This window comes from Alligator mississippiensis, chromosome 6 (genome assembly GCF_030867095.1).
Source record: "Alligator mississippiensis isolate rAllMis1 chromosome 6, rAllMis1, whole genome shotgun sequence".
NCBI lineage: Eukaryota > Metazoa > Chordata > Crocodylia > Alligatoridae > Alligator > Alligator mississippiensis.
This window is the reverse complement of record NC_081829.1, coordinates 74,424,005-74,448,708: the sequence shown is the minus strand read 5'-3', so window position 1 is coordinate 74,448,708 and position 24,704 is coordinate 74,424,005. Positions and strand designations below refer to the sequence as shown.

General features: G+C 43.4%; 1 protein-coding gene across 2 annotated transcripts in view; it reads left to right on the top strand.

Annotated features, from left to right (window-relative positions):
- Positions 1–5,927: 5,927 nt before the first annotated feature.
- The window catches only part of INPP5A (inositol polyphosphate-5-phosphatase A), a 457,340-nt gene continuing 438,563 nt past the window's right edge, over positions 5,928–24,704 (top strand). Inside the window, exon 1 of one of the 2 annotated variants that reach the window (XM_059730011.1) lies at positions 5,928–6,475. In XM_059730011.1, coding sequence (XP_059585994.1) covers positions 6,401–6,475 — 75 coding nt within the window. In that variant the 5' untranslated portion in view covers positions 5,928–6,400. The remainder of the gene's footprint in view (positions 6,476–24,704) is intronic. The other variant, XM_014607835.3, reaches the window with a different exon arrangement.

Here is a 24,704-nt window from a genome sequence, read left to right as displayed (position 1 = left end):
CAGTGGGGGAAAGTTGAGGCCCCCACCCCAACCCGCCTAGACCTGAGCCAGCACAGCTGGAGGATCCATGTGGTGGGGGCCTCTGCTCCCACCCCCAGCAGCACTAACAGCCCGCTGCTCATGGCGGGCAGAAGAGGAGCCTCGCTGGCAAGCCAGGCCAGGCCAGGCAGTGGTGGGAGTAGCCCCTGCTGTATGGCCACCCTGCCAGCTGTGCTGGCTTGGGCCTGGAGGAGCTGGGTCCACGCAGCAGGGGTCTCCATTCCTCCCCTCTCCCCTCGTTGCTGCTGATAACTGGCCACTGGTGGAAGGATGGGACTGGGTGCCATACTGGCCAGACAGACCAGGCAGTGGGAGGGGGAGAAACGGAGGCGGGGGCCGGCTCCTCCCTGCCACCCAGCTGCTACGGACAGCTGGCGTAGGCCCCAGCCCTGCCTCCTGCCTGTGGCTGGCTCTGTAAAGGAGGGCTAGCGGAAGCCTGCAAAGCAACTTGGGATGCCGGAAGACTGCAACTTAACTTGAATCAGGAGGGGATCTGGTATAGAAGTTCAATAGACCAGTTTAACCTAAATATATTAAAAGTAGTATAGTATATCCTTCCAGTGCACCTATGTGCCTCCCGCAGCTGCTGCACTGTGTGGTCCCAGCCCCCCATCCACTGATGCATTGTGAACCACCGGCCTAGGTTGAGAACCACTGGCCTAGAGAATCCAGGGCTGCCAGTTAAACAGTCTTCTCTTAGGCTGTCTTTATACTACATTTAGTACTTGTGGTTGAAACTCATGTAGGTATGCCCAAATTTGTAGAGAAGACACAGCAGCAGAGACTTCTGCACTGGCAGTGTGAACACACTGGGGACCTTGGATACTTATTGAGGTAACTACTAGATTGCAATGAAGTCTGAGCTGCTGTTTCATCTTTTAGTGCATTGCTGCCTGAGCTATCTATATTAAAGCTAATGTGGGTATGCCTATACTTGCTACAATGACATCTCTTGATTTTAATGTAGCTTCAGTGTAATATGTCTGGGAGAAGCCCTGGACCTTCAAAAACATTTTGGTAATCTTTAGCACCTTTAGTGTGAATTCTGTTCTTACTTATATGGTAACTGGATTAATCATTTATCCCAGGTTTATTGTCACTGAATTATTATTTTTAATTAACTTCTTTAGGTAACAGCTGTAGCTTTTCTGTTGTCTATACTACTTGGAATTTCTGGCACTTTTTCTTGGTATTCAAGTCACAATTTCATTGGTTTTAGTGGTATTTTAAATGTGTCTTTCTGTTAAGGCTGAAGAAGTCTGTAGTATAGTATATTCCTGACTGTTTGGTGGTCGCTTTCCTGTTTGCATACTGCTGCCTTGTCTTTGCATATGCTCCTAGTTTGAGTTTTACAGATAATTTATTTTGGCTCTTTTGCACTTCATTAATACCACATGTTTGCAAAATATTACTTGCTGAGTCACTGTTTTCTTCTTTACTATGGGTGTGTGTGTGGGTGTGTATGTGTGTTTTTCCCCTTTAACTTGTCCAGTCCATTGGCTTTCGCATAATGATTTATCTTGCGAAAATTATTGCATGGCACCCTACACGGGACATTTTTCATTTTCATGTTTTTTTTACAGTACCCACAGATCTTGCACTGCATTTTGTTGCCACCTCTGCTTTTTATTTGTGGACTTATTTTTTTAATGAATTTTGCTGTGATTTTCTTTGTATTTTCCTACTTGCTGATGCTATTTGGTGAATTGTCTTTGTCTGCTATGTTTATATAGGCATGTTGCATCTTACGCAGGGGGTTACGTTCTAAAGGCGAAAATCGCATATAGTGAAATCACATATTACCGTGCCAGTGGCAACTGCCTCTGCCTCCAAAACCTCCCGCTGCCGCCGCAGAGCCACACTTAAAGCTGTGCGGCTGGCGGCAGTGACGTAGCACGGGGTGGTGGTGGGGATGGCTGCATGCCGCCTGGCCACCACCATGCCCGGCGGTCGGCCACACAGCTCTGGGCACAGCTCCATGGCGGTGGCAGGAGGTTTTGGAGGCAGAGGCAGTCACCATTGGCAGTGTGGTGGTGGCCGGATCTCCAGGTAAGCGGCAGCACCGCGTGCAGACTCAAGTCCTGCCTGCCCCCCCACCTACGTATAGTTGAATTCACGCAAGTTAAATGTGCATATGACGTGACATGCCTGTATTCTGAATTTGCAGTTTGCATTTGTTTCACTGGAGTATTTGAGCTCCTGTACTTTTGTCCCTTTTGTTAAATGTCATGAATTAGTGAATCTTTTGAAGATGGGATATTTGCATAAATTGGCCATTTTGTAGGGTTTGGGAATATACTGAACTATTGTTTCTTCACATTCTTGATCACAATTGTTGAAAAGATACCTTTGAAAATTATTTGGGGATATTTTTAGGATTTTGTATGGATTATTTCCATCTGCTTATGATGCATCTGCTTTGGAATTTGTGCCAGTTTTTGCCCACTACCGTAGCATAACTGATACAGCATGCTGCTCTTACTATTCTTATTTTCTTTCCCTTCTAATCCATCCCCATTACAGTTTTTTGATTTTGTCATTGTGCTCAAAAGAATATCCACTTGGTAAACACATTCCCTTTCAAGTTCATCTGGTTAGGGATAGGAATCTGCTGTGGTGTCTTTATAGCGTCTTTGGTTTGTGTTTGTATTTATTTTGAAGTTTTTTAGTTTCTGATTTCACTTACCTGCAGGAACTGACTCACTTTTAACACCACGTTCAGTGTTCAAGTATATGAATGAGACCCAAGATCATGAAACATTAAGATGTTGTTCCTTCCTCCATATACAATCATCCCTACTTAAGCACTTCCTGAAAGTTGTATTTTCTATATTTACCTAACTTACCCTAAACAAAAGCTTATTTTTACACTATTTTTCAACAGAGAAAACCAAGATTCCTGGTCATTACTGAATTCTAAGCTAATTTTAAGTGCAGCGATCCTGCCAGTAGAGGACTCTGTAATCACTCCAACACAGGAAAGGGAAGTCTTGCCAAAGGTCAGAAAGGATCTGGCTCAGGAGGAAGCCAGATGGCATATGTAAGAGCAACAGGCTGGAGGCTGACTGGAGAAAAGATTGAAGAGCTGGAACTGTGAGGATGAGAACCTGCTTGGAATCAGCCTGTCACTGCAGGCCTGGTCCGGTGGAGCCGGTGGTAGCTTTCTGGGTAGATATTCTAATGCAACCTGCAAATTAAACTGACAAAATAACTGAACTCTGACAGGGGGTCTGCAAAAGTATCTTTGGTGCTCAAACTTCATATTACTGTACATGACTGGGATTGGGAATTCACTATTTGTTCAATTTATCTCTTGCAGTTCAGAGCCATTGAAGCAAGGGGAGTGTGGACACTTGCACTGTATACATCTGGTAGTCCTACTGAGATTGTGGACAGAAGTAACTTTTAGCTACTTTAAAAAGAGATGGGGGAGCTGCCACTGTGGAGCCAGCATTCTGTGTTAGAGAGGTATCTAAATCTTGCCTCCCTCTGAGATCTTGCAGCTCTGCATTAGAGAATGGGAATTCAGCGACCAGAACCCCTCCTGGAATTAGGTGCCTAAATGGTTCCTTTGTGTACAGACAACTGTCTTACTTGTTTACTTTCAAAAGCTAGTTACCAGAACATGCGGTGATACTGCCTTTTTTATAATAGGGCACGTCTCCATGTGCAATTAATGTGAAGTAATAAACTCAGGAGTTTATTGCTCCCAGGTGTGCCATTTGAACATGTGCCCTGGAGTCATAAACTCCGGAGCAATAAACCTTGGAGTTTATTGTCATTTGAACATGTGCCTGGGAGCACAGCATACTGAGCTGAGTTGGAGCAGCTCTGGCTGGCAGGGGCCCCAAAGGTCAGCTTGCCAGCCCAAACTGCTCCCCCCCAGCTCAGTGTCCTGGGATGGGGCTGGCTCAGGCACAAGTGTGCTTCAGTGCAGGGCTACCCAGCAGGCAGCCCCTATACTGAAGCACCCTCATGCTTCAGCGAGCTGGGGAAGTGACTACATGTGTGCTGCTGTGGAGTTTTTTTACTCCATGGCAGGCTTAGCCTTCTGTAGAGTAAATTAGTTTACACCAATCTAATAGGGGCATATGTAGTTGCCAAGATGTTTACTGCACAGCTAATTAGTTTATTGAGCAGTAAACCTCTCATGTAGATGTGCCCACATGCCAGTAGTTCAGAGCACTTGCTAAGCAAGTGAAATCCCCAAGTTCAATGTTCTTTTCAGGCTAAGCAATATTCCAACCCACATCTCCCATCTCCCAAGAGACTGACCTAATCAAGCCCTAGGCATGACTGAGATGAAGGAACCCTTAACGCCTCCTGTTGAATTTGTGCCACTGAGCGGAAAGGAATGGAAGATATATGGGACCAGAGAGAGAGAGCGAGCAAGCAAGCAAGAGAGAGCCTAACTCTGTGGCCCAGTGAGAAGGGCACTTTCCTGGGAGGAAGGAGTTCCAGATCCTGCTTAGTCATTGAATAAAATGCATAAATGATGTTGGGATTAGAACCCAAGATTTTTCCATCCAAAGGGAGTGCGCTCATAACTGAGCTTCAGAGGGTTACTCGCTTGCTTTCTGGCTCTGAACCTCACATTCAACAGTGACACAACTTTGACAGGGAGATTGGGAAAAAACTGGGGACTTCCACTTCCAGGAGAGGCATTAAAGAGGCATTACCCGGCCTTGTTTGTTAATATGCCCCTGGCTACTGCATTGTACGCTAAACGTGCTCGGAGCGCACCTTCAGAGGGCTTAGATGCAAGGACACCTAGTTTGTAATTCCAAAGAGGTTTAGGCATGAGACAGTTGCTGAGGTGCTGAGATGGTGGGGGGTAAAGGCATGCTCCATCACAAATTTTAGGCATCTATGCAACTTGACTGGCAAAAATATAGGTGCTACAGCTTCCTGGGAACGAAATGAGTAGGCGTTTGTGCATTCTACTTTTGGATATAGGTGCTTAAATTCTGCATTGGTTGCACTTGCAGGCCTGTAAATCCTTTCTTGGATATGGCATGTAACGATTACAGCCTTTGCCTCTGAGCACCTAGTGCGCCTGATATGTTTCTAGGTCTCTAAGGGACTGGAGGACTACAGTCAACCCTACATAGATTCATAGATGTTAGGTTTGGAAGGGACCTCAACAGCTCGAGTCCGACCCCCTGCCCCAGGCAGGAAAGAGCACTGGGGTGACCTGACCCCAGCCAGGTGCTTGTCCAGTCTCCTCTTAAAGACCCCCCAAGGTAGGGGAGAGCACCACCGCCCTTGGGAGCCCATTCCAGGGCACCTAAAAAGTAGAGATGATGAATCTGGAGCCTATTACTCTTACCGTAAAGGCTGTAACACTCTTGCTCTAAACCTTTCCTGCTGTCTAACCCGACTCCGCTCTCTGTCAGTTTGTCGCTGTTATTTCTAGTTACTCCAAGGGGTGCTCTGGTAAACAGAGCATCTGCTATCCCTTGCTTCCCCACTCCCGCCGATGAATTTGTAGACGGCCACCCACCTACAACCAGGCTGGGTACAGCATCTCGGGAGAGGATTCCCTCCTTCCCTCGGGTCTGGGCTTAATGCCTTTCGCTCCCCGAGACATCCGATCACCACGGGGCGCCGCACGGAGGAGCAAAGCGCTCGCCCGGGGCGGGATGGGGGGCGTCAGGGCGCCAGGAGCCATGCAGAGAAGCAGGGTCACCTCGCGGGGGCCAGGGGGGCTTTGTTCCTGGGGAGCACCGCACCCCGCGGGGGCAGGCGCTGGGGGAGAGGGAAGCTGCTGGCGGCCGGGTGGGTCCCGCGCCCCTCGCGCCGTTGCCGTTTTAAGAGCCGCGCTGTGGTGTCAGGCCGTGACGTCAGGCGAGTGCGGAGCCCCAGTCTCCGCTGCCTCGGGTATTGCAGCCCGGGGCTGGCGGCGGCACCACCACCGGCAGCGCCCGCTCCCGCGCCCGCTCCGCACCGCACCGCACCGCACCGCTCCGCAGCCGCCCAGGTGCCTCGCGGGGAGGGCGCCGCGCCCGGCCCGGCTCGGTTCGGCTCGGCCCGGCCATGCCCAGGGACCCGGCAGCGGCAGCCGCGGCAGCAGCAGCAGCAGCAGGAACTTTCCTGGCTGGAGCCTAATGGCTGCGACGGGGGAGATCTGAGCGCGCCGTGCCCGCCGCAGCCGAGGGAGGCCGGAGGAGCGGGCAGGGCAGGCAGGCAGGGCAGGGGGCGCCGGGCGGCACTGATGCCCGCGCGCCCGCCCGCGGCGGGACCACTGCGACGAGCCGGAGGGCGCCGCCGCCGCCGCCGGAGCCCGTGCGAGCGGGGCCGCCCAGGGGCACACGCGTCCCGGGGCTGCTCGGCCTGAGCGCGCCCGCGGCCCCGACGCACCATGGCGGGGAAGGGGGCAGCCGCCGGCACCGGGATGCTGCTGGTCACCGCCAACGTGGGCTCGCTCTTCGACGACGTGAGTAGCGCGGGCCCCTGGGGCGGGCCCCGGCATCTCCGAGCCGCCACTTCCCTGCCCCCGGGGGCACGGCCCGGCCCGGCCCGTCCCGTCCCGTCCCGCCGAGAGCGCCCCTGGTTGCAGCTCCGCCCGCTCCGAGGCGTGGGAACCGGCTCCCCCCGCCCTGCGCGCTCCGGCTCCGGCCCGCCTCGGAAGCGCGTCTGGGGGCGCCCGGCTCGGCCCGGCCCGGCCCGGGGGTCGCAGCTTCCCACGCCCCCGCCCCGAGGTGGGACACGCTGCCTCTGCCTCGGGCTGCAGGCTCCTGCCCCAGGGCTCCTGGAGAAAGTTTGCCTGCTTGTGTGTTTGCTGTAGGGCAGTTAGCAGCAGGGTTTCTTCTTTCCTGCCCTGCGCGTCCCTGGAGGCTGCCTAGTATTATTATTAGTAGTGGTGGTAGTATTTTTCCCTTAAATGGTCTTTGGACACCTTCACTGCTAGGCAAGAGGTGGTCGCTGTCAACCAGGCCTTTCCCTTGGTTCTACGGGAACTAGCTAAAGCCTTTCCCCTAGGAAGAGCAGATAGTAAAAGGCATAGACTTCTTTTCTTTTCTCTTTTCCCCCCATTAACGTGCACTGCTTGCTTGGTGTTTTCTGAGAAGGACGAGTGGTGCTCAGTACACACTCTTCCCCGCACTTCAGCTGTCGGAGCCCTATCAGAAATCTGCTTGAAACTCTGGTCAAGCAAAAGCAGGCTTCCCTTCTGGACCCTAGGACTCTGGTGGTTTTTCCTAAGATGGTCAGAACTGACCCAGACCATAGGTTTATGTAGCCCAGGAGCCAGTGGTACACAGTGGCAGAGAGAGTTTCAGGCTTTTTTAAAAAGTGGAACAGTTTGCAGGATTATCGATTAGGTTTTGTGTACGTGTCAGACATGCAGTCACTAAATCCACATTCAGATCTTTCGAAGATTTCAGGTGTGGTGATGAGTAACTCACAAGTCAGCCTCTGCTCCTCTAGTGTAAGCCTTTGTTTAGCTACATCAATGAACTTTTTCCCTTTTCAGTACAACTTGCCCCCTCTTTCACTTCTGTGTTAGTTATTTTCTCCAGCTTTGGTGTATTTTATGTCAGCTGTCTCATTCTTCCATTGTAAATCTGTAAACTGAACATTTACTGACAGTAGACTTTTTGTTTTCATTGGAAGCCTTATTAAAATGTCAAGATAGCCAAAATGATTTAGTCCAAAACAAAATGTTGTCCTGGAGATCTACTTACACTGTAAGAGCTCTCTTAACATACCAGTACAGTATATCATGGTCTCAGTCAGACGGTTTAAATCCTTTAGCTGTGGTTTTGAAGCCTCAGAAATGTCAGGAAAATGAAAACTTGCATTGCTCTCATTCTCTCAGGAAAAAATAAATTCTACTGGGGAACATTTCTTCTGGTAGTTTCAGAAATTCTGAAACACTGCTGTACTTACTTTTCTCCTAATATGCCTTTTGCATACTAACATGAAAATAAGAGCATTTAATCTATGTTTAGCAAAATATATTCATGAAATGTTAAATGCTTTTCTACCAGGGGAAAAACATTTTTGCAATAGTGGCTATATTCTAGATGTCAAAAGAGGAGAAATGACTTTCTGTAAACTGCAGATAGTAATCAAAATATGTTAAAGTTGTAACCATCAGAGCAGGAAGCTTGGGTAATAGCTAGGGTGGCAGTCTTGCAAAGAGCAGCACAGGAGCACAGTCCTGGGCCCACTGAAATCAATGGCAGAATTTGTACTGCCTCAGTGAAGCCAGGATTTCATCCACAGTGGAGTAATTCCACTGCCTAATGGTTTACGAAGCTGAGGACATACATAAGTCATCACACAATTGAGGCCCATAGTTTTATTAGAAAGTAGCCATTCTTTTTGCCTCATGCTTGGGAGTTATACTCAAATTATTGCCTAAGTGTACCATGGTGAAAAATCTGCAACGTTTATTTTTATTTTTTTGTAGTTACCATTATTAAAGTGAACAGAGTGTTTGTTTGTAATCCTTAAAGTTCATTTTTGCCTTAGCCACTGGTAGGTGCCTATTCAGAGGATGCAATCAGCCTCTTCACTAAATCTACTATAATAAATTTGCTCTTAACTCTTTATTTTAATACTTATGTGTATCCAGTCCTTTAACATAAAATGCATACCCACAAATTATTGCCTTGATTTGGTAAACATGTCAGAAACTTCATTCACAGCACTAGTCCCTTTGAGTTCAGTACAATTACTAGTTTGTATCCATGTTTACAGGAAGAAAGCTTAACATTATTACACTTGCTGATCAGTCTTTAGCCTGCTCTTTCTTTAGCAAAATATGACTGATTAATGGTAGTTTGAAATGTTAGTTCAATAGTAGTTTGAAATGTTCATTCAGTATATCAGGATACAGTGTGCCTGACAGTGAGTTTTATCTCTTGACTTTTGATCATGGTCGTTGAGATAATCCGTGCCTCCAGACTTAATTATTGCCTGACTTCTCTTAACTAGTATTTTAGGGTGCTTAAAATTCCCAGAGGGAATAAAGCCTTTTCATCATTTACTAAAATGTACATGACCCATAAAAAAGAACATTTTTGTTCTTATAGGTTATAGTGAACTTATAATGAAAAAAAAATCTACAGTAAAAAGAAAAAGGTTTACTTGGATATGTCTGCTTCAGGGTGAGGAATAGAAAGGCTGACTTTCTGATTAGCTTTTTGATTGGTCTTTTTGGTTTTGTTGGATTTGTGACTAGAAGTTGACCAATCACATTTTTGGAATAATGTCAATGTAACTAAAGTATGGCGAAGACAAAATTAGAATGGTTTTTAGACTTAAGGTTTTAAGTTCCATGTTTGAGTTATCAGGTGCTTATTTTGGGTACTTGCCTTTTGGAGGGAGGAATAAGAATCTGTCCCAGTGTGTGAATTTTGGAAGTAAGGACTTGATTTTGGTGTTTTTACCTAGAGAAAAATAATCCTTTCTAATATTCCCATTTCTTTTGTTTCAAGTTCAGTTTTATATCTCTTTCTATTTAGCTCCTCATTGAAAATTATATTATGATCTTGCTGGATCTCAGAGTGTTTTTCCGTTTTTATAACAGAAAATTGAAATTGAAGGTAGGTTGAAGGCTTGAATCTGAAGGTCCTGTTCTGTGTCCTGTAGCTGAGCTGGCATGTCACTCACCCTAATGCAGAAAGCCTGTGCTTTGCATTCCTTGAGCTCTGTCTGAAGATCGCACAATGGAAGCTGAGTTAAGAGACCTTAGCATCCACGTGTTCTTCAGTCTTGAAATCTGCCATGCATAAATTGTCCAAGTGAACACTGTGGGGTCTGAAATGGTGAAGGTGTCCAAGATGCCTGTTATTACAAGCATGTTGGAGCTCTAACACACTGTTCAGTTTGCACAGAGTTTCTGTGGCTGTTTTCATCCCTGTACTAGAAAGAGGGCATGATTTCTTCTTTCTGCAAATGAAGTGTAAAAATACCAGTACAACTTCATGGCAAATATCTTCTACTTGGTTCTAAAGTAAGTCAAGTGCCGCGCACAAACTTGACTTGCAGTCCAGACATGGTGTTTATGAGTTCTGTGTGGCTGCTATACTGCAGTTCTGTACTGCATTTGCAAATGCCCTTTTATTTGAAGTAATGTTTTCATTGTAGGGCAAGTTACAATATCTTTGTATGGTAGACAAGTTCAGTCAGGTAGCATAGTTTTGCTTATCCTTGGATGAACAGTACAGCTATTTTTGCTACCATTTTAGTAATGAGGGAGAGTATTAACATCATTGCCCTGTTATCAGTCTAAGTAAATTGCTTCCTCACAGACAGATTTTTTTTTTCTCCCTTCACTTATCCGCCACCACCTGTCATACTCATGAACTTCTGTCCTAACATTTTAGTGTGGTGACAGTCATTTGTAGATATTTTGGATAGCTTTTTTTCCTCCTCACTAGTAATCTGCTTATTTCATTAGAGTTCTTAATGCTTCTGAGAACTGCAAATATATTTCAGACCTAACACTTGCTTTATGCTCTTACATACTTTAAACCTTTAACGTAAATTTCACTGTATAAACACTTCCTGTTTTTATCACAGTATATAGTTGCTGAGAACAGAAGACAAAAGTTCAGGTTACCTGCGGGTCATTGTCTCTTCCCTCCTCCCCCACTATCCTTCTAGCTACACTGACAAAACTTCCCATTTACCTGGTAGTGGAAACTGCAACTCTAGTAGCAAAGACATTACTTTTGACCAACAGATTCATACATTCATCATGTAAAGTTTTGATGACCTACAGTTTATAAGGGATATGCTTATGTCAGACATAATTGTTTCCTATGGATTAATTTAGTACAAACAGTGTTGCCAAAAGACTAGCTACATGCTAGTTTGGAAGATTTAGGGGTTGTCCCCCCTACCCCCCCCCCCCCTTAACATCCAATACAGAGAGAGAACCCCAAGAAAAACCTAAAACAGTTTAAGTCTTAAAAAGTTACACAGTTTACTAAGCCACAAAAATGACCTACTACTTTTGTCCCACCATACCCTTCGATATTTATTTCAGTTTAAGAAGGAATAGATGGTTTAATGCTGTTGGTTCTAATTTTTTCTTTAGGATGTTCTGGGAGTTGATGGTTCAGAGGCATGTGTAAGTGTTTTATTTAGGAAACACTTCCCTAGGCTTTGTGAGCAGAGGTGATAAGCACTGAGGAACGGAAGGTGTTTTAAAGCTTATGATAAACAACTTTGACTGAACCTACAAAAAGATCACCTGAAGCAGACCATTTATATCCACAAATGATCCCATTAACTTCAGTGGGACCCTGCTTAGGAGGTTTTCTAAGATTGGGACTTTTTATTTCAAATGTAACTGTAGAGAGACAATTGGCTGTTTTGAATTCCTGTTGCCATATTTAATTTTTAAAATACTTTATTGTTCACTGAATGCAGCAAACTGGGTCATGCCTAGGTCCAGAGGATGAAATCTCCCTTTTATTTTAGACAGATAATATCCTGCGTTCTTATCCAGTGTAGGCCGAGAAACATTGTTTCCTTTTTCTAAAGCAGATAGAGTTTAGGAACAGTTGAGCCTTTTTAGGTAAGCTGTTTTGAGCCAAGTAAAATTTTGTTTTGCAGTAGATAACATATGAAGTGCAAATATTGGTCTTAGTCCTAGGGTTGGTGCTCTGGGGTTTAGATCTTCTAGTTTCAAGTCAGAATTTTTTTTCTTTTGAATTTAGTTTTGGTCAATTCTCCAGAACTGCATCTTAGAAATGTTACTACTGCTATCATCCCCAGCCCAAATCCCTCAAACGTTGAAAACTGTTTTGAGTTTTGTGTTACCTATTCTTTATAATCAGTGCTTCCTGATAGCTCTCATATTGTTTCTTATTTCAAAAATTTTTTTAAAGCAACCAGTAGAAGTTTTTTACTTGTAGATGGATTTAAAGACTTAGAGTAAAATTTATCAGATATGCCCAATAGAACTGGGCTACCAAGTCCTATTTTCAGTGACCCAATTAAACTTGAGAACATGGGATTTGGGCATTTTAAGTCATTTGGGTACTTTGAAAATTATTTTTGTTAATGCTTTATACTGTCTGAAAAATGAAAGGACAGTTTCTTATGGCATGCCGCAGCATTTCTAGCTTGAACCATTTCTCAATATACTGGCCATCTGAAGTAAGGTCAGAATGAACATGTGCAGAGGAGATGGTTAAAAAGCAGAATCGCTTTCCAAAGATGCATAGCATTAATTACTAACTCTGTTTATGTTGTTATGCTTTTTAATATTTTTAAACATTTTGTCCCTCAACTTTCCTTGGACCATGCAAATATATAAGCCATCATATTGCATTTTCAGAACAGGATGCATTTATCTAGGGTCTGTTGATCTCATCAGTGAAATAATAATCTCTGGTCCTTGCACACTACATGGAAAGAGCAAGAGTGCAGTTATTTTGCACAAAGTCTTATTTATACCAGCTCCTTCCAAATTTCTGTTTATTGCTCTTAAATATGAATCTGTGAACTTTCAAAGTCATTTACCAATTTTTTTACATTAGATGAGAACTGAAATGTAGCCATTACATCTGAAAAATGTATTTTTCATACTCGTATTTCATTTTTAAAACCAGTTTGTTCTTTAATGAACTGTCTTCACTAAGTGTGATCTCAATTTTCTATGCTTGAAATAGTCTGTGAAATTTTATTATGACATTAGATGTCAGTGAGCTTAACTGGTATTAGCTGATAGAAATAACATTCAGTGAGGAATTATTTTGAATTTTGTTGAACTCTTTTAGAATGGAAAATGTTTTGTTGTTGTTTTTTTTTTTTCAAGTGAGTAACAAGAATAACCTGTATCTTATCAGAAAATGATTTAAAATGTGATAGTCCTTTTAGATCTTAACCACAATAATGAATAGATGATATTTTTTGCATTATAACTTTTAAAATAAAAATAATGCTTTATTGTTAAGAAACTAATGCTGTACTTCTTGCTGGACCTGTTTTGCTATAATTTGGAATAGTGGTAGTGGCACAACATCAGGGAAATAAACAAATGGATCCCAAAAGGCACTTGATTCAGCAAGGCACTTAAGCATATGATTAACTTTAAGCCGGTGAGTAGTTCCATTGACTTTAATGGTACTAAGCATGTTCTTAAGTACCTTGTTGAATTGAGGCCTTTATTTGCTTCCTAGTATGTAGCGAAAAAATACAAAGGTTTAGGATAAGAAAGGGTGGAGGACAAGGGATACTCCTCAACACCAGTTTGGCCAATAAATTTATGCCTGTGAGGATAAAATAATTCTACTTTTCGCCTTACTTGAGGAAACCATCCCATAGTTCAAGAGAGCCCTTACAAAACAGCTGCATGTTACAAAGATATTTAAACCAAGTGAATAGAGTCCTTCCTTTTCACATTGCTATCTAGGTGTCTCTCTTTCTGCAGCATTTTGCTGGCTTCGAAGCGTTTGGCTCTAGGAGCTGATTTTATTCAACAGTATGCTCTCTTTTTATATGGTGTTACAGATTCACCATGTTAAAAATGGAATTCCCACATTAGGAATAAATGATGATGAATGCAACATAGAGGGCCAAAGAAGAAGTCTTTTCCAGTAATCTCTTTTTTTCTTGTTTAATCCTGGAAACTTCTCTGTAGCACTGTAACCCTTTGCACACTCCTCACCTCTCCACTGTCAGTTTATTCTGATTCCACTTTAACAGGGCACTGTTCTTTGTTCCAAATGTTTTTTTTCCCTTTTCAAAATTCCTTTCTTTTGAGAATTAGCAAGATAATGTATAGCCCTAATACAGTCACCAAATGAATTAATTTTTTTTTTTTTTTATGGCAGTGTCTTAGGTCAGAACTTTTTATATCCCCTGTCCTAATCTTTTTAAATCTTATGTTCCCTCTACACCTGAAATTATTTATTTATTTGTTTATTTGATTTATATGCTGCCCTTCCCAACGAAGGCTTGGGGAAGTTTACAATAAGAAAATGGAATAACTTAAAAAGAGGACAGCAACAAGAGGGCCAGAACAACTTAAAAATAAATAGAACATTAAGATAAAACAGAGACTCCCTAGACAACATTTCATGTTAATTTTGTCTAGTGCAGTGGTCCTCAAACTCATTTTTGCAGACCACTTGAAAATTGCTGAGGGTCTCAGTGGATCAGTTAATAAGCTTTTTTTTGTTGTACAAATCAAAGCGCACAACTTGTATTTTAATATCAGTAGTCATGCCTTTCTAATGCTATGGATGTGCCTGTTTTTTTAGAGCAAAGTTCTGGGAAGTTGGGTGTAATGTTTGTCAGATTTAGCCTTGGGTCACCTTTCTGCGGAAAACCTGAATGGAGCTTGTGGACCAGCGGTGGTCCACGGATCACAGTTTGAGAACCTCTGGTCTAGTGACTGTGCCTACCTTAACAGGAAGTTCTTACAGTGCTTCCAAAAGATGTCTGGACTCGGACCAGGGTGGTTTGTATTTAAATCATGATTTGAATCACTGGTCAGGAAGCCTCAATTTAATCATTGCTTTCTAGAAAAGGTGCATTCTTGTTGTTTGATATCCTTTATTCATTTAACTTCTTGAAACTTAGCACTTTTATAGAAAGGTAAGAGGTTGACTGTGTGTACACAAACCGGTAGAGAGATAATAAGGCTGATGGGTGGGTAATCTCAGGTCTGTTATCTCTCATCTCCATATGCTGCTGTTAGTAAAGATGTTATCTCTGGAGACAGCAAACTCTCCCTATGCCTGAAGAAGGTGTTCGTGCCCAAAAGCTTGCAAAGAACAATTTTTCCATCCATTTAGTTGGTCTAATAAAAGATATTGCATCTACCTAAAGAACCTTGTCTGCCTATGATCTCTAGAGACACAAATCCAGTTTGAGAACTGAAACTAGGCATCAGAGAGATGCTTAATGGGATCTTCTAGACTGAGCACTGAGTCCCATTGGGTAGAGTGGTTTTCTTTAATCTTTACTAACTTATAGTGGAGCCTCTGGGAACTCCATAAGATTTGGCCCGTAATATAGTCCATGGTCTGTTGTGATCTATTTATAAAACTTCTAAAAAGGTATTGTGAATATATCGTCTCAAATAGTGTATAATTAGAAGTTATAATCCCTGTAATAATCAAAGATGATATCTTTGAGCTTTAACATATTACATTTAAAACTATCTTTATATAAATTATTTTTTTAAAAGCATCTTGACAAAAAATGATTACATAAAAAAAATTGATTTACATAAATAAAAATCCAATTAAAAATGTGTTTTTTAATTGTTGATTTTATCCACCCTTACTGTGGTGGGCCTTGAGGGAAGGCATTTCGGAGCTGAAAAGAAATGCGTGGAAGATCATTCTCTGCAGTTATCACCAAGTAGATTTGATGTACTGATATATTTGCAGGAGGTTGCTTTTGGCTGGCCTTAGGGATCATGACTGGACGTAAGGGAGAAGGTAGTATCTTGGGTACATAGGGCTCGGACTGTTTGGGGTTATGTAGGCCAGAACAAGCACATTACCATAGGATTGTTTTTTAGGGCTGGGCAAAATTTCGACAGGCGTTTGGTTTCAAAGCTGTTTCAGCATGTTTCGAGCTCAAAACAGTGAAATCAAAATGAAAGGCTTCGAAACGTTCTAAATGTTTCAAAGCCAGGCTTGCTTGAAGCTAAACAGAAACTAAGGAGAGGAAGGGGGAAGGACTGTTCTGATATTGACTGTGTAGCTGGCCAGTGACTCTGATCCTTCCCTGAGGTCCCTTCCAATCCCAGTGCTCTGGGGGAGGAATGGAAAAACAGCAAAAAGCATTGTTTGAACTTGGCTTTCTCTGTGCCTTGGGGTCGGCTTACTGAGCTGTGTCTTCCAGCAGCTTCCGAAGTGCAGTTTCCCAGAAACCCCTGCACCTAGCTCCTTGAAACTTGGCAGGCTTAGTGGCCTCAGCAGGGGCTACCACCCCTGCCATTTTCACTCAAATAAGGAAACAAATGATAGTACAGACATTTTCATGATTCCCCATTATAGCCTATGGGCAAAACATTGAAACAGTTTCAACGAAACAGTACAGTGCTTTGAAACAGTGCAGTGAAACACTGTCCATTTGAAATGCTGAAATAGAAGTCAAAACGAAATGGTGGTGTTTCATACAGCCCTGTTGGCTTTTTTTTTTTTTATTATATATGAGTGTGAAGGAGCAAGTGCGGCGGCAGTGAAAGGACCCAGAGAATGCCGCTTCCGGAGCTGATACCATATAACGTGTGACGGGGCCTCCCGGGGCCGAACTCTGTGGCCCGCCCGCCTGTCACCGTGACAGGGGCCTACTCAGGGCCGAGCTCTTCGTGGCCCGCCCACCTGTCTCTGAGCAACCGCCCGCTTATCTCGCCCGCCACGCCTTTGATGATAATTGATACGTGTCGATGTCAGTTAAGCGGGAGGCTGCCCATTGTAATGCCTCGATGCCAGGGGGCTCTCTGCGGCTCTGACCTCCCTTAATACCACAGCCCAAGCCTCGCAGATGGCATCTCAGTGTTAACACTATCACCGGCCCCACACTGGGCCCAGAATCATCCTAACAGGACCCCTCTATGAATCTTCCAAATAGGCGGCCTCTCCGCCGTCATCCAGGCTACCTTGCCCCCCCCGAAGCCTTGTTCCCCTCTCGGGTGTGGTTCCCCCGGAACCTTCGGCCTCTTGCCCCGGCCCACGTCAAGGCCAGTTGGGACCCCAGGCCCCCGGCTCTTGGGCGTCCCTCGCGGTGGGCCCCCGGCCCTTTTGACCCTCTCTGGTCCTGGCCCCAGGATGGGCCAGTCGAGGGTACTATCCCCTTTGGGCTGGGTCTCTAGCCCCTCTGTCTCATCCTTGGGCCTCACCATGCCACTACTCCCTTCCTCCTAGGAGCAACCGCAGCACCACGCCCACATCACTCCCACTCTCGGGGTCCGCCCTCTCTGGGCCCCTCACAACACTGGCCGTCTAGGCCCTCCAACAAACACATGGGTAACCCACCCGGTGGTGGTGGGAGCTAGGGGTAAAGGCGCCCCGACCCGCCTTTCACTGGGGTGATCACTGGCCTGGTATTTCCTGGGGGCTCCTGCGCCACTGAGAGCCCCACCAGACCACCCACTCCTGGCAGGGTGCAGTTTCAGGTCATGCCCAGGACCAGGAGCCTCCTACCAACCCCTTGCAGCTCCCCCTTACCTCCAGACATTCACAACAGCCCTACAGCCAGGCAATGTTGCTGCCTGGCCTCCTGCAGACAAACTGCCTTGTTTATATAGGCCTCAAAATGGCTGCCCTAATCAGGCACCTGGAGGCTGCCAGCTCCAGGACCTTAAAGTGGCAGAGATACCCTGTGCTCTGCCACATAAGGTTAGAAGCTCTGAGATTGGAGTGTGGTGGTGGCAGCAGTGAAAACGTAGCCTGAACGAGAGAGGAAAGAGGATCCTCAGGGGAATCAGTAACTTGCCTGAGGATCTCATGATGTTGGCAGGAGGAACAGAGCTCTGGGAGTGAGAGGTGGATCCGGGAGTAGATGAACACCGCAGGACGCGTATTGCACTGCCGACCTGGAAAGGAAGCAAAGGAAAAGAAAAGAGTGAAATTGACCCATGATTATTCAGCTGTGGAGACAGTGTCTGACTGCCCATCGAAAGGGCCTGAGGCATCAGACACATGCAAAAAAAAAAAAAAAGGAATAGACTTATCAGCCAATGAAGTAAAGAAAGAGTATATAGCTAGGTTTTGAAATAAAAGCCCACAAAAAGGATAGAAACGCAAAATGGACAAATAAGAAAGAGACTTGTTTATTAATACTAGGTTCCATTCAGTCAAATTGATAGTGATAGCATAAGAACAGTATATAAATAGAATCACCAAATTGATATAAATTAATACAAGTTTTGATCTGAATTGGACTATGATTATCTATACCGTCGAGTATGTGTGAATATACAGAAGAGTGAGCGAGATAACTTGCCGATAGTACCAGTGAAACCCTAATAGAGACCAAAAAAACCCCCAAACTTTCTTTTAAACAACCCTCCTGACTAGTGACATCAACAAATTTGAGCATAGAATAATAACATCCAAGATGTGGCAGGTAGGAAAGTCGGGGTACCAACGTGTCATTGGGTGTCTATAGTGAGTGGCAAAAGGAGACATCCTAAGCGCAGCCACCACAACGAGAAACAACTAGAAACTCTACCTAGTGAATGTCAGAGGGCAGTTGAGGAATGAGCCTACATCAGTTTAAGTTAGCTCTTTGTTTGCTTATTGCTTAGGTAGATTATGACGATAAACAACATATGGGCAATATCAATTATGTACCTTCAAACAGGGATGTTATTTGGTAGCCATGTTGGTCTGAGACAAAAAAAAATGCAGAACTCTAGAACTCTTGGTTCAGAGATGATATCTTTCATTAGCCCAACTAAGAAATCGCAAAAAAAATCTTTTTCTGCTTTTTTAAATTATTGCACCTTCAAACATGCATTTTGACTATCTTTCATAAACTCTATGTGCACTTGCACAAGATCTTAAAGAGATTAGATTTTACAAGTGGATTATGGCAGCATATAGTAATTCATGAGTCACCCTCTCTTACAATAAGACAATGGTTGTCTTCTGAGATAAGGTTCCAAAATAGTAGTTTTGTGCATTAGTGTATACCTTTTTCAGGTGTCATTAGGAAGCCTAGTGGCTCAATTCTATTCCTGTATGACCAGCTTCCCTTGTTTCTTCTGCTTTAGAGACCCATGCAGATAGTTAAGTGCATCCAGAATTCAGCCTTTTATTATCAGCTACTTATGGTGATGGCATGCATATATGTGAGATTATTGGGAATAGATTATTACCAATGCATTGAGAAGGAATGAAAAGGCTGTCCTTAAAGGAATAGTTCTGTGAATCAGTACAAACCATTCAGGTTTGGGTTTTTTCAAATTATTTTTAAATGTATAGATCTAACTTAAGTTTTCATTTTAAAAACGTATTTTAGAATATTGTCAGTCTCCTGATTTCCTGCTTACCTTGAACTGAACAATGCATAACCCCAGAATTTAAAGCCCTAAGATGTGTGTGAACTGTGTTTCCTATTATCAGTAGCAAATGATTGCATAGGAAAATAAAAGTGGGAAAATATAGTAATTGTGGCTGTTTTAGTATGACTTAACTAAAAACATGAAGGGGAGTTGGCATCTCATGACTTCCTAATATTTGAACCACTCGTGTTGTACAAATCCCAGCTTTTTTATTGGAATTTTCATTTTTTAGACAAGTAGCAGAATATGTAGTAGATTTTGGAGGTAACACTTCTACTTAATTTGCTTTGCTACTTGTACTGCTGTTGCCTACCAGCAAGTACAGGCAACTTACAGTAAATAAATACCATTCTGGAAACTTGGAATGGATAAAGCCTTGTATTAAAGGGGATTAAAACATAACATTGCTTAGTAGTAAAAATATACTTCTCTCACATGTTGGTGGCTATTGCTGTAGTTGAAAAATTTTCTTGGGAGCTTTGATTATCCCATAAATTAACTTCAGTGTGAGATTCCCACAACTAATCAAGTCTTCAATAACTTTACGATTGCTCTAAAAGGTCTTAAGCTAATTCTTCCACTCACTTTCTACCCTTCCCTACCCTTTTTTGCTTTTGCTCCTTTTAAATCAATAAAAATGCATTTATTTTTGTGCCCCCCCCCCCCCCCATTTAGCTTAATTAAAAAAAAATAAAAGCGGGTATCTTCAAGCAGAATAACCTTTTCGTTTTCAGTTTTTAACTACCCCCTAAAAATCTGCCAGGGAAACGAGGTTAACTGGTTAATACTGAAAGGACTAACATTGTAAGAGGAAAGCCAGACTTTGGCAGAAAGCTTTGAATTTATAGTACGTAGGGTGAATTCTTTGAATCCTGCTGCTCTCTGCACCATCTGTGGCAATTAAATTCAAAGGATATTTCAGAGGTGGAAAAGTACATGTTCAGCCATAGGGGGAAAGTCAGCTCGTATATCACTGTGAGAACTGCACAACTATAATCCTGGTTATCATGAGATCAACTGAACATATTTTATTGCCTTTTTAAGCTATGTATATAGGTGCATCACTAACATAATATACATGGAGGTTGACCTAATCTAATATACATGGAGGTTGATATAGGTCTTACTCCTCCCCAACCTGGAACATCTTTGTCCTGGCTAAAATTGAGGCTGCTGAAGTCAGTCCCTGAGCAATGCAGTATTGGTGGTGTTGACTGACTCTCTTATCCCTAGGAAGCTATTTCAGGTTTAAGCATATACATGTTTTTAGCTTGTATATAGGATTAAATCTCTTGCTGATATGTTAATATATCCTAATATCTGTGGAATAGCAGACCACAAACTTCAGATCAGAGTTGAGTATCACTGGCAAGAACTGTTGCATCCTAATTAACATTTTTGAGTGCATGCATCTCCAATATTAAAATAAGTAATTTTTCTTTTTTTTAAAATTTGGATTAACTGGTGTAAAAATCTATAGAAGTTGGTTATTTCTGCTAAGGAGGGAAGCTGGATTAAATGCAGTAGGCATTAGATTGGAATTAGAACTATTTTTTTATACATCCTCTTGGTTTTGTTAAATGCCTTTATCTAAAGCTAATGTACAGTTTGTTTTTTCTTAGTTGTATTCTATTATCATTTCTTGGATACTTTCATTACATCATCCATTACTTAAAATAAACGTAGTATATTTTAAGACTTGACATTTATTGGTTTATAGCATTTTATAGGGAAAGTGATTAGAATTGGAGAATTTTCTTTTATGCTAATCTTATTTTTTCACATAATGTCAAGAAACAGAAACAGGGCTCAAGGTAATAAAAACAGACATTTTAATTAAGACTTTCTATTAGGTGAACCTCTGTTTTCATGGGCCAATCAAATTTACTAGGTGAAATACCGCAAGAATAATAATATATGTCAGCACAGTGCCTCAGATTTCTTCCCTTAAGACCATAAGTTAAATCCTTATCCTAACAACCCCATAATGTTAAAAAGTAACAAAAATCCAGATTTTAATTTTATGTCAAAAGGAGAAGGAATCATAACCATAAAATGGGGTAATAAGTCAGCTATGGAATTTTTAAAAAATGACTTAATTTTCAGGTTGTATTTTCTTGTCTTATTTTTACAAAGTCTGTATTAAGAACTTTACCCTTCATTTCTTCCATGTTTCCACAAACAACTGAAAACTATCCTTATTATAGCCCAGCCAAGTACTACTATTTTTAAATGCCCATACTTCCTCCAGTTTTCTGGGTTCTGTGCTTGCCTTGGTTTCATTTCATCTTTCCATTGAGTACCAGTTCACATCTAAAATCTCTTCAGAAAGAAAGATTTGGTCTGATATGAAATAGTAGCAAGGATAGAAACTGGTAGAAAATCGCACCCAAACTCTTTTTCTAAAATGGACAAAATCACCAGAAGAGCAAGAAACAATATGATGTACAATGTAGCTTCAAATAATTCTCACAGCCAGCTGAAATCGCCTGTATGGAAGTAAAGCTATGGTCTTGGAGAGAATGAACTTCAAAAAATATATATTAAAACTATACCAATGTGATTTATTTCCTTTAAAAGTACTATTTTAAGAAGGTATCCCATACTAGGGCTGTGCAAATCTTCAGTCACGGATTCGATCTGGTGGCTGAATCTCCCAGTCTGAATTGAATCAGGAAACCCTTTAATCTCTCTGAATCAAATTGGAACCCTCTGAATTGTTTTGAAGAGATTCGATGATTCGGACATAGATATAGTTTTAAATGTTTTCTCCATGTACCTCAAGGTACCTGGCGGCTCGTGAATGCTGAGATGCTGGGGTGGATGGACCGTCCCACAGGAGTGCGGGGGTGAGTCCCCAGCATGCTCAGTGCTGGACCTAGAAGTGGACCAGACCCCAGCCTCCCCGGGCTCAGCGACTGGTGCCTCCTAGGTCTGGGGGGCACCTGGGGTCCCCCTGCGGCTGATTGCTGAGCCAAAGAGGGTGCGGGGAGTCCCCCACGTGCTTGGCGGTGGACCTGGAAGTGGACTAGACATACTTCTGGTCCACTTCTGGGTCCACCGTCGAACATGTGAGCCCCCCCCGCACACTCCTTTGGGATGCTCCATCTGCCCCACCATCTCAGCGTTCACAAGCCATGCCTAGTACCTTGAGGTATGTAGAAAAAACATCTAAAGTGGTGTCTGTGGCTGAATCACTGATTCTCCAAATCGGCATCAAATCTTCAGATTCGGCTGAATCGAATCAGGACAGTGATCTGAATCAATGAATCGAATCACTATCTCCCAAATTGGGCCAAATCTGCATTGAATATGGCTCTCTTCGTACACCCCTCCCGTACCTCTTTGGCATAAAGGAAGTTTTGATTTGTGTGTGTGTGTACAGTCCTTTACTTTCTATGATGGCTTTACAAAAAAAACCCCAAAACACTTTGCAGGCTTTGGATTTGGGACAAAGTTAGTTATTGATCAACTTTTATCTAACGCATTTTCTTAAAATAACTAGTCCTGATTTTTTTGTTTTTGTTTTACTTTGCTGTTTCCCTTTTCCATGCTCATGATTTCAGGTTGTTTTTTTTCTAATGTAATCATGATTTGTTCCTTCGTGATTTTTCTTTGTCTTGTTCCACCACAGCATTGGGTGTCTGCCTGTTCCTCTGTACTTTCCCTCACTACTTCACATTCATCTTAAATCATTGTATTAAAAAAGTTTTATTCAAATTAACATCTTATCGTATTTACAGTGCAGAAAGGATAGGTGTCTTACTCTGCCCTCCCCTAAGGTTTTTGGTCTCTATCATGAAATGTCTTGGGTACTTCTTCTTTTCCATTAGGCTCTTCCTGAAAATTTTGATAGCTCCAATGTCTGCATCGCCTGTTTGTAGCTTTCCCACAGCAGCACAGTGAAATTGATCTGATTCTTATCAGTGTTGCTGCTATCCACAGGATTCTGAATAGCAACAGTGACATTTGTATGAAATTAGAGAGAACTCGGAGTAATATCGAGCCATCAGGCACAAGTCTCTGTTGACTTTGTTTTCACCTCCACCTGAGAAGAAAAATAATCTGTAAATGTAGTGAGCAAGTTACTTTGCCAAAAAGCACACAGCATTCAAATAAATTCTTGATGACAATAACAGGAAAATATGTATGTTAATGTGAGACCTGACTGGTATTATGATCAGGGATCCTGGTTTTCTCCATTTCAAAACTGCTAATTCTCTGATTGAAACCCCAAAAATCTGCATGTTTTTTCCATGATTAAATTGAAATGCCACTATATACATAGGTATCAGCTGAACACAATATTTTTTTGATATATATGCAATTTGGAAGCCTACCAGTGCCTCAATCACTATAAAATCACAATAAAATAAGTTCTAAATAGATATAATTTTCAGCATTTTATATTTTATCATGGACAATTGGAGATTCCCTTGTGCCTTTGATCACCAGGATGCAGGTCCAGCTGCAGCTGTCCCCCACTGCTTTGTGGTGCTGAGCCCTGATATGCTGGTGCCCTGACCCATGCACAGCCCCCACCCACAGCCCCCTGGGCTCTGCTGGAGGGGGTGGTTTAGCTGCCAGGGCTATGGGGCTGGGGACTTGAGTTCACAGCCCCCCTGACCTCTGCAGCTGTACCTGAGCCCTGGCTGTCACCTCTGGGAGGTGGCAGGAGAATGAAGCCTGAATCCTGGAGCCTGGCTTCCCCTCCCCTACAGGTGGCACAGCCAGAGAGGAGCCTGCAGTGTGGGGGAGTGGATGTGAGCTGGCTGCTGTGGGCTCAGGTGAGGGCTGGGGGCAGCTGCCTGCTGCTGCATGCACTCCTGGGGTGAGACATGGGGTGCTGCCAAGTGCCTTCTCAGCCTTCTCTTCTATAGGCTGAAGAGGCCCAAGTCCCTCAGCCTGTCCTCGTATAGTGTGTTTTGCAAGTCCCTGATCATATGGGTGGCTCTTCTTTGGACCTTCTGAAGTTTCTCCATGTCCTTATTGAAGTGCAGCACCCAGAACTGAATGCAGTACTCCAGCTGCGGTCTCACCTGTGTGGAGTACAGTGGAAGTATCACTTCCTTAGTTTTCCATGAGATGCAACAGATAATGCATGTCAGTGTGTTGTTTGCCTTGCTGGCCACAGCATTGCACTGCTGGCTCATGTTCATACGACGGTCGATCACTACCCCTAGGTCCCTTTCAGCTGTGGTGCAAGTCAAGTTGTTGCCACCAAGCCTGTAGGTATGTTGGGAGTTGTTTGTCCCCATATGGAGCACCTTACATTTCTGAGTGTTGAACTTCATCTGGTTCTGGTCTGCCCAACTCTCCAGTCTGTCCAGGTCCACCTATATCTGCAACCTGTCTTCTGGCATGACCACACTCCCCATAACTTGGTGTCATCCACAAACTTGGCCAGTGAGCTTTTCACCCCCCATCCAAATCATTGATAAAGATACTGAAAAGCACCAGTCCAGTCACGGATCCCTGAGGGACACCACTGGTCACATCTTGCCAGGATGACACAGATCCATTCATGAGAACTCTCTGGGTCCTACCACGCAGCCAATTTTTCACCCACTGAACTGTTGAGCAGTTAAGCTCACAATCTTCCAATTTTTCCATGAGGATATTGTGGGATACTAGATCAAAAGCCTTTTGGAAGTCTAGGTACATAATGTCG